The sequence below is a fragment of the Strigops habroptila genome, chromosome 11 (assembly GCF_004027225.2).
Source record: "Strigops habroptila isolate Jane chromosome 11, bStrHab1.2.pri, whole genome shotgun sequence".
Taxonomy (NCBI): Eukaryota; Metazoa; Chordata; class Aves; order Psittaciformes; family Psittacidae; genus Strigops; species Strigops habroptila.
In genome coordinates this window covers 11,500,208-11,510,300 of record NC_046360.1, presented here as the reverse complement: position 1 = coordinate 11,510,300, position 10,093 = coordinate 11,500,208, and the positions used below count along the sequence as shown (strand labels likewise).

The window sequence follows — 10,093 nt, the reverse complement described above, 5'->3', positions numbered from 1 at the left end:
AGCCAGTCAAGCATGATTCAGACTTTCACTCCCACTGACTTGCTCCAGAAATGCCTCCCATCGCTGCTCAAACTACCTTCCAAGAGATCCTCAAAGGCTCCTCCTCAGCACAAGCTACACGAGCAACACTTCTCCAAGCGCCCCAGTCCCATGTTCACAGCCCCATGGTCAGTATCTTTGGAAGAAAAAAGGGCAGAACCACGCTTTTTATGCAAACGCGGCCTTAATTTATTACACCGTGATTTAGCAGGAGCACAGCCAGGAAGGACAACCGAAAACAAAACTTTGTGGCTGTCCCCCCCCTACCCTTCTATTGTTTCATCTTATCCTTTTTTCATCTACTTTTAACCATAATACTCAGTCTCCGTAGAGACTGTCAAAAATTGCCAATGCCGACTATATTTCAAGTCGTCATGGCGGGGTATTGGGAAAAGTTTTCAATTAGCAATAATCGCGCCTCGGATTAACCTCATTGGCTACGATACTGCCACTGCGCAAAGCTGACCTTCATCTACCGCCACCGCCGCGCCTCGCCCTGAGGCCGTCGCTCAGCTCCGGGCGAGCGCCGCCGTCCGCCCGCACCCCCTCCGCGCGTCCCCCGCGCAGCTCCCAGCACCGTTCCCGCCCGCCGCTGAGGTTCCGCGCCGCCGGTAGCGAAGCGCCCCTTTTCCCTCCCACCCCGCGCTGCGCACCGCGGAGGCCGCGAAGCCTGATGGGAGGGTATGCAAAGTAGGCGTGACGTCAGAGGGGCACCTTCCAGCGGTAAGGGGGGATCCCCTGCCCAAGCTGTTCCCCCCGATATCACCGGCCCTGCCAGAGTCGTTCCCCCAGGTATCCCCTGCCCTGCCCGAGCCGTTCCCGTGGGCATCCCTGCCCTGCCCGAGCCGTTCTCCCGGGTATCCCCTGCCCAGCCGAGCCGTTCCCCTGGGCATCCCTGCCCTGCCCGAGCCGTTCCCGTGGGCATCCCTGCCCTGCCCGAGCCGTTCTCCCGGGTATCCCCTGCCCAGCCGAGCCGTTCCTCCGGCATTCCCGACCCGGCCCGAATCCTTCCTCCGGCATCTCCGGCCCCGCCCGAGCGGTTCCCCGGGTATCCCCTGCCCAAGCCGTTTCCCCGGGCATCCCCTGTCCGGCCCGACCAGCCTCGGGCATGCCCGGTCCAGCCGCAGCCGTTCTCCCAGCATTCACCGCCCGGCCCGAACCGTTGCCCGGGAATCCCCACGAAAACCCTAGTTATACCCATATCTGTCTTTAACCACGTATAATCAGCCTCCGTGGAGGCCCTCAAAAATTGCCAATGCCGACTATATTTCAAGTCGTCATGGCGGGGTATTGGGAAAAGTTTTCAATTAGCAATAATCGCGCCTCGGATTAACCTCACAGGCTACGATACTGCCACTGCGCAAAGCTGACAGAGAACTCCGCCCCCCCGGGCCCCGCCGCCGCCGCCCCGCCGCCGTGGTCAGAGCGCGCCGCCGCGGCTCCGCGCTCCCCGCGCCAACGCGCGTCCCCCGCCCCCAACGGCGCTCCCGGTGCCGGCGGCGGGGGGGGTTCCACAGGGGGAGTCCCGATGGCCGCAGCATGGAGCACGCAGGGGGTGCCGGGAGGGCACCATGGTAATGAGCGCTAGGGAAGGGGCCCGGCCGGCAGGGAGTGGCCAGATACCGTCGCTCCCCACTTCCCCCGGCCCCGGGGAGGTGGGTTACGGGGTCCCGGCGCCGTCCCGATGTCGCCTCCCAACGGTTTGGAAACACGTTTAAACCCTTCAAACACGCACCGGCAGCGCAACGGTTACCGATACTCACGGGACTGCCGGGGGAGGACCGGGACATGGGGACCGGCGGGGCTGGCACCCGGCAAGCAAGATGCGGGATTACACACTGCTGGTCACAGGCTGCAGGTGCCCTGTGCTTTAACTGTAAGAAGCAAGAAAAATTGATTAAATATTCCTGCAATGTTTAGAACTAACTGGCACGGAGTATTTGGAGAGAGCGTTGGAAAAGTAGTTGGGTTATCAGCAAGAGCACATTGTGTGTGAGGCAGGTGAGGATCCAGGACCCAGCTCCCACCACGCCACAGTCTGGACTTTCTCCTGCTTAGATCTTCAGAAGAATATGATTCCTTTGGAAAGAAAAAGACCCCAAATCCCTTCTTGCTGAGCAGTTTGTGCAGTTTATAGTGCAATTATTGAAACCCTGCAGATAAAAACCAGCTGCGTGGTGTCAGCGCTGGCTTGGACCAACAGCGCGTACACAGCACCATGGGGTACACACACACAAGGATACAGTGAAGCCACCCCAAGCAGCCACCCCTGTGCACTTAGGAAGGAGCTGAATCAGCTGGAAAACATTGGAAGATATCCCACCACCACCACCCGCTAAAGAGGGGCAGGAGCAATTGGTGTGGTTCTGCAAGCATGGGTTGCACTGATCCAACAGCTCATTCCTGGGCAGAGGTGGTCCCTCCACCCCACGCTCCCAGTTCTCTTTCCCACCCACTGTCAGGTTTCATGGGGTTGTCTCACCCAGGCAGTAGCTGCCCACCTCGAGCAGAGCAGTGATGGGTGAGGAGAGGATAGACTGAGCCTGGGAAGGAGATCCTGAACTGCACAGCCAGCACAAGCCCTTTGGGGGCAAAGAATTGCATCCTCAGGGTGCGTGACTGTGCGCAGGGTGCCGGGACTGTGCAGGAACCACTGCCCTACCATTTTTCACCTGTGCCTCCTCCGAAAGCTGAGCAGAGGTCGCTTGTCCCATGCCGACCTCTCAGGTTTTGTCTGGCCACACTAACTACAGGACCAGATTTTAATACTTGTCCATCCTTGTTGCCATGGGCCCTGTCCACATCTGTCTCCCAAATGTGCTTGACTGTGACCATTGAACTGCCAGACAGGTCCATCTCTCGTGAGGCCAAGTGTAGGTGCCAAAGGAGAGCACCAGAACAGGCCAAATGTACCAGACCAGTGTAACTCACAGAGCCTCCAACAAGTGAAATCTCAGGGAATTCCTACACAGGGAGAGATGCCCTTAACAGCCCTTAGTGGATTTTTCTTCCATTATTTGTTTAGTCACATTTTAAACCTGAAAGTATCAGTAAAAAGGAATTGCACTTTTTACAAGGTCAAAAATCCACAGTGCATTTTATCAAAGCTATTACTCGCATTTGTATCAAATCAAATCCAATCTCATCCTTGTGTCTCCTTGGGGACAGCTAACAAGCTCTCGGCTTTTTTTCAGCTTGACTGTCAGGTGTCAGGAACTCGGGTTTTTTCCTTATTTGAAGCATGGGAATTGTAGTCTTTGGGCTTGGAGCTTAACTTATTTGTGAACTACATTTCCCAGAACTCTCTTCTTCCGGCGGAGCGGCCCTTTCCCTCCGCGGCGGCGTCAGGGAAGGTAAGATTTGGGGTATTATTCACCTGTCACTCCATTCACTCCATTACACGTGCTCGGGTCGGGGCCACCCCCCGTCATTATTACAGCACAAGAGACCGGGATGACGTCTGGTTCCTTCTGGACTTCTGGCCTGGAACCATTGATAGGAACATGTCTTCTACCCAGCACTTGTCTGATCTCTGCCTGTGGAGCACCTTGGACGCCAGCCTCAGATCTCAATAGGTGCGTTGGAAGAGTTTCACTTGTTATAGAGAGCAGTTGTTATTTTCCAATCTGAGCAGTTGCATTTTAAAAGCAGCTTTGCATTTCACAGGAAACACTCCGTGGTTTCTCTCCTGCACTGTCCTGCTTTCTCTCTTCACAGCAGCTCTCAAATTAATCTGTTATTTCCCTCTTGTGGGCAGACCCGTGTTTTGTCTCCATTTCGTTCCCCTTCAGAACATTTCCTTCTGAGAGATCGTTTGATGATAAGAGACAGGAATGGAGAGTTTTCAACAGTTAAAGCAATTTAAATACTGTCAAACTGCCTCAATAGCCTTTGGAGAGCATCATGACAGCAGGTATTCTCAAAGCAAATTAAAGAGTCTGGGGGAGACTTTGTCCCTTCTAATTAACTCAGATGGAAAATGAAACCTCTTCAGAGCCTATCACAACTCTTACTAAACAACAAAACAGGGCAAAAATAATTGTGATTGAAAAAGATGGAAGAAGTTGAATCTTCCCTGTAATTCAACTCATGATGACACAAAGCCTTGAGAACAGGAGATTAACTGAGACAAACCTGCTCTTTGCCACTAGCATTAATTTAGTATCATGACACAGCTGAACACGCAAACTTTAAATGTATTTAAATATTGCCCCATTTATTGACAGAAGTGGTACTTGAGGGGAGCTGGGGACTTGAGGCAAAGCCATTTAGACATTTTAGCAGGAGTCTAAAAACCGTCCAGGCACTGAAGCACGCGTCATCAAAAGTACTTTGGTGCAGCCTTTTAGACAAGTAAGCTCACCACTTGAGTCCCTCCAACTCCCCAGAGCTGCCCCAGACCTCACAGGCACTGCAGGTTTCCTGTAGGCAGCACCTATGGAACTGCCCACGTGGTTTGACAGGTGACAAACTGCACAGAGCCCTCCTTCAAACCACTGCCTGTGACACCTGAAGGGGATCTGAGGCTGGCTGAGGTCTCCCAGTGAGATCCAGTCCCTTAGGTGTCCTCCCAGTAATCTGTGATGAGGAGAGCAGGAGTGGGCATGAATCTGCACCCAGCTGTCCCACATGACCATGGTAGCTTTAAGCACCAGACTATCAGGCACCTACTGCAATAGCTCTTTAGAGATCACCCCATTTTATCAGTAATTAAACTCCTTCTTCCATCTTCCAGATCTCATACAAGCCCCCCTGCTAAGGGAGATGGTGGGAGGGAGAAATACCAGGCAGTCAATTCTCAGTACTGTTTCTTTCAAAACATTTTGTACTTCGTATGTAAACCATAGAGAGGCCCAGAAAAATAGTTTTAAAAGAGTGAAAGGGAGAAAGGAGAACTGCAGACTACCAGAAAGACCAAACAAAATCAAGCTCCAAACCAATCCACTCCTGTCACAACAGGTCTTGCACACAATACCAGGCTACTTGTCAGCAAAGCCATCCTGCCTGTCCCCAACAGGGCACATCGTTCCTCCCTTAAAGCGGGATGTCCCTCCCTCTCCTGCCTCCCAGGCACATTTGGGTGATCCTCCTCTCTCAGCAAAGCCCCCGCTTTCTGCTGGAGAAGCCAAGCAGTTCCCTCACCTTCTGAGGAGGTGGTTCCCCCAAAGCAGGAGATACCAGATGCATTTAGGCAGTGTCCTAATCATCTGCAGCTCCACTTCAAGGACTGTTCTGCACCAGGAGTAACTCCAGCCAAGGTCCTTGTCCTGAAAAAGCAACATTTCAAGGTTGTTTTTCTCTTCCTTCCCACAACACGTGCAAAGGACTGAATTGGAGCAGGCGGACTGTTAAAGAAAGCAGAGCAAGGGTCTCTTCTGGGGAGGAACCAACCAGACAGTGCCTCTGGGGTTGGGTGCTTGGCCTTCCTGCCATTTCTTCTCTGCCCTGTTGCACGTACCTGGGAAAGACTTTGCATGCTCAGGGCTTTCTGGGCTCTTCACAAGTTCTCTTAAGCAGCTGTTCTTCACACCAGGATGCAAGAGTGGGAATCCTGCAATTCAGGGGCACTGACTTTGTCCTTGTACCTTGAGTAGTCCTCAGTGTTGCCCTCAGTCGAAGGGGCATGTGAACACTGTCCTCAGAGGGTGGGCTTTTAGTTATTTAACATTTCCAAAATAATTTATAGTTTTTTACCAAAAAGAGAAAAATCAAAGAACACTTAGCATAGTTTTCCAGAAAATCCCATGAAAATGGAATTAAGGACATGCTTTCTTTTACCTGCCATGTGTTCTCTTCTTGACTTTTAGGTGAACATGCTCTCTGCCAGGAAGTTGTCTGGAGTACGCAGAACCATCAGATTCCATAATTTCAGATCCCGTTCTGCATCTAGAACATCTTCAAACTTGGCTTTCGTGCCAACCTGTCTTCCCCCAGATCCTATAGAAGTAGAGAAGCTGCAGCATTTTGTTTCTAACTCCAAAAGGCTGTTTGTAATAACTGGAGCTGGGATCTCGACTGAATCAGGGATCCCAGATTACCGCTCTGAAGGCATTGGGCTCTACGCCAGGACAGACAGACGGCCCATGCAACATGCTGAGTTCATCCGGAGTGCCAGTGCCCGGCAGCGGTACTGGGCAAGGAACTTTGTGGGCTGGCCCCAGTTCTCCTCCTACCAGCCAAACACAGCACACTTGGTCCTAAGAGACTGGGAGAAGCTGGGGAAGCTGCACTGGCTGGTGACCCAGAACGTGGATGCTCTTCACACCAAAGCTGGGAGCCAGCGCCTGACAGAGCTGCATGGCTGCACGCACAGGTAATCTCTGGTGGTGACTGTGTTAGCTGCTGAGAAAGGAGGCACAATGCCAATGCTATGTTCCTGCACATGACATGCTTAAAGGTGGTGTTGGGCTGAGGTGGAGAAAAAGATCACAAAACGGTGCTGTTCTCAGCATAGTATTTAAGAAACATGACCACTACTCTCTTTTGTTAGAGCATTATTTGGATCGCTTCCCCTGAAGCCTGAATCAGTCAGAAACTCCCCTTTCCTTGCTACAACAAATGTCCTCTTAGTGAAGAGGACAAGGGGATCCTGAGGTCACAAGGGTTTTCCAGGGCTAAGCAGCATGGTAGTGCTAGAAGTGCAGAGGATGAGTGGACTGGAGAAGGGCCACCACAGCCTGGCAGTGATCACACAGTTTCCCGATGCAAAAGCACAGCCTGAACTGGGAGAGAGGATGCTGGTAGGGTTCAGAGTGCTTCTGTTAGAGCATTCCTACAGAGCAGCAGTGGGAGGTAGAAAGACAGCTGCTTGAATTGTACTATTTGGAAAATAAATGTGGATAATGACAATACACCTTCCAGGCCTTCTAAGGAAAATGTTACAGACTCCAGCTCTTCAGCTCACGTGCAACTCTCCAGTAAGACTTTCCTCTGAATTTCAGGGTTTTCTGTCTGGCCTGTGGAGACCAAATCTTGCGCTCTGAACTTCAGGAGCAATTTGAAGCTCTGAATCCTACCTGGAAAGCTGAAGCATTCGGTGTGGCTCCAGATGGAGATGTCTTCCTGACGGATGAGCAAGTGTGTAATTTCCAAGTCCCAGCCTGCTGTAAATGTGGTGGAATACTGAAGCCCGACGTGACATTCTTTGGAGACACAGTTTGCCCGGAGAAAGTGAATTTTGTGCACCAGCGCCTGGCAGAATCAGACTCCATGCTGGTGGCAGGATCCTCTATGCAGGTAAGTAGGTTTTCCTCCCACAATGCATTCCTATTTCTGTGCTACTCTGCCTGCAACAATCCTTGCTCCCACAATTTAGGACTACTAAGTGCTTGTGGATCAGAACAGCCTCTCCAGAGCTTCTTTGTATTTTATGTTTACTCTAGTTGAGATCTGGCTTCACAGTTGGCCTGTTTGGGCTTCCCTGTCACTCTGTTGCCAGTCTACTTCATGCTGCTAGAAATAACTCCATTCAGACCTCTCTCTGGTGCCTCCTCCATCAGGACATTGTAGGTTCACAATTGTCCATAAAGCCAAGATGCCTGATACAATTCAGTCCTGCAGAGATCATCACCTCACATCTTTGTGCTTAGTTTTTTTAGCCTTTGGCAGCATTCTGGGCCTTATGGCACACTGTGTGAAATACCAGGTTTTAGGTCCTCTAATTCCTAATTAAGTTCTCAATAAGAGAGCAGAAATATCTCTGCTTGCTTCTTAGGATTGTCAGGATTGTCCTTTTTATCACAATGTGGTTTTTCCATTAGCCTCTTATCTATAAGGTAAGATAGTTTAGAAACCCCTGTTGTTTAACCTGTGGAAGTTTTTGGAATAGAGTTTGTAGAAGAGCGTTTTCTTTCCAGGAACAAGTTCTACTACATTAAAAAAAAATACTCTTAACACCTCCCAGAACAAGGTAAAACCAAGGCTGCCTGATTGTGATTCTCTTGGCTTCAGGATACTGGAGGCAAATTCCTTGAACTTGCACTTCTTAAGCTTATAATCCTTTGTACAGGAATGATTGAAATGCCTTAGGTTCATTCTTGTACTACCTAAGCTGAGCCATGTGAGAACCATCAAAGTAGAAGCGTTTAAGTACCAATGATAACTAATAAAAACTGCTGCAGAGATTTACTGAAAGACAAGGCCATTTCCCATCAATGTACTGTGAAGTTTCAGTTTCTATGAAACTGCAAATCCTTCACTGACAGAGGTTAAGAGCTTTTCTTTTCTGTGCACTCCTGAATGATTTCCTGCCTGAACTCAGTGCAGTTGCCTAACACAGCATGTACATACAGCCCCTTTTCCCACTGCCAACAGCAACTGTTTTGCTTTCCTTACTCCTTTCTGTAGCAATTCTGTTGCCTGAGCTGCTGGAAATTTTGTCTTCTGGTATTCCTGCAGGTTTACTCTGGTTACAGGTTTGCTCTTGCTGCCCAGGAGAAGCAGCTGCCAATTGCAGTCCTTAACATTGGCCCCACAAGGTTAGATCACTTTGCATCCTTAAAACTGAATGCCCGCTGTGGAGAGCTGCTGCCTTTGATTGTTGCGCTTGACCCAACAAGCTGAGCTTCAGGAGCTGTCAGGAGTAAAATTATTCCTACGGGGTGAGTACCTTCCCTGGTCAGTCACCTTACAGGCTAAGAAGGTGGCTTCCCATCGAATGCTGAGACTGAGATGTGCTGATGGGCCATGATACTGTTTCCCATGATCTTAAACAAAAAGCATACTAAGTGCTAACGTTATCAGAAAATAGGGCGAGAGTAGCCAGAAGACCCAGCAGCGTTGAGTTCCAATCCATTTATCCCTATCAGAAACCTGCAGGGGATCATCTGCAGATTCAGAGAACCTGATCAATACTCTTGCCTTTGCAACTGACAATTCAAAAGCTCTGCCTGGTTGAATTGATCCAGCTAATCCTCATCAAAACACTGCTGTTTAAAAGAATCAGTTCCACCTATAAAGCAGCTTTTTCCCTCCACTCCTTTAGGACTCATCATCTTAAAAGGGGAAAACCTCAATATAAGAGGCAGCTGAGATCCAACGGACGGCTCTTGATAACACCAGGAGAGGGCAGCAAGCCCCGCACATGTCGACCTGACCAGTTTTCTCCATTGAAACCATCCGCACTTACCAGGAAACAGGATGGTAATGAAAAAAGTACTTTTGTTATTGTAAAACAGCGCCTTTTCAATCACTGGGACAGGATAATCACAATATCGTATCAGAGAACAAACTTCCTTTCTTATAACTGTCCCCAGGGAAGAACAAGGGACAGGGATTTTGGCTGGGTAACTTGAGGCTATAGCACAGGCGGGCGATGTGGAAAACCACAGGGTCTGCTGGAGGATCCAGTACCACTAGTGGGCAACTGTAGAGCATGCAAAGAAAAGGAGGCAAAGGAACTGCAGTTGTCATTAAAATAAAAGAAAGGTTCAAAATAGAAGCTGAACAAGAATATTGCTCTTGTAAGATACTATTTAAAAGCACAGACTATAGCTGACATCTTTGGGGAAGGAGGGGAGTCAGCATTTCTCTCCACTGGCAGTTGACAAGCTAAACTGCTTGCCTCCTGAACCCTTAAAAACTCACATACTGGGGAGATGCCAGAGGAGTTACTTTAAGCTAATTTGACCAGCACTGCTTTCAGTGTGGCCGCTGTGTCTTCCAGAATGCATTTCTTTAAGATGTTATTTAATTAATGAAAAGCTAAGTAGTGAATTAAAATTGTTTACAAGATTGATACTATTTGCGTTGTAATTTCCTCTCCCTCCTGTGATTTGTTTAAGTGCAGTCTCAACAGCCAGTTCAGATTCACTTTTTCCATTGCAAAATGTAGGATGTAATTACTAACAGCTGATGAATTAAAAGTGAAATACAGTTAAATCTGTACAATAGGTCTCCCTCAGGAGGTAATCTCAAGCTATTAATAGATGTAATTTTCCACACTCCTAACAGGAGATCCCTCACTACTGGGTAACCACTTTTTGTTACTCCTTAGGGTGGTAATTTAAACCATATTAAACCATTTATGGGGTAAAAGACAGAATCTTGCTGAGAC

General features: G+C 49.4%; 1 protein-coding gene and 2 non-coding genes across 6 annotated transcripts; 1 reads left to right on the top strand and 2 right to left on the bottom strand.

Annotated features, from left to right (window-relative positions):
• Positions 1–361: 361 nt before the first annotated feature.
• LOC115614952 lies at positions 362–502 on the bottom strand. The gene has a single exon (XR_003993903.1). It is a non-coding gene; the product is annotated as a U4 spliceosomal RNA (small nuclear RNA).
• A 764-nt stretch (positions 503–1,266) lies between these two features.
• On the bottom strand, positions 1,267–1,407 carry LOC115614958. The gene has a single exon (XR_003993909.1). It is a non-coding gene; the product is annotated as a U4 spliceosomal RNA (small nuclear RNA).
• Positions 1,408–3,251: 1,844 nt separating this feature from the next.
• On the top strand, positions 3,252–9,775 carry SIRT4 (sirtuin 4). 4 transcript variants are annotated; one of them, XR_003993794.1, is made up of 5 exons: positions 3,252–3,614; positions 5,847–6,352; positions 6,981–7,275; positions 8,454–8,639; positions 9,023–9,775. XR_003993794.1 is itself a non-coding variant. In XM_030501847.1 (5 exons), exons 2-4 carry the CDS (start codon positions 5,853–5,855, stop codon positions 8,599–8,601), a joined length of 960 nt encoding a protein of 319 aa, XP_030357707.1. In that variant the 5' UTR covers positions 3,254–3,614; positions 5,847–5,852; the 3' UTR covers positions 8,602–8,639; positions 9,023–9,775. The 4 variants fall into 4 exon arrangements, 3 of the variants coding, with proteins under 3 accessions (XP_030357709.1, XP_030357707.1, XP_030357708.1); XM_030501847.1 differs by having other exon boundaries at positions 3,254–3,614; positions 8,437–8,639; XM_030501848.1 differs by having other exon boundaries at positions 3,351–3,392; positions 8,437–8,639.
• Positions 9,776–10,093: the final 318 nt, after the last annotated feature.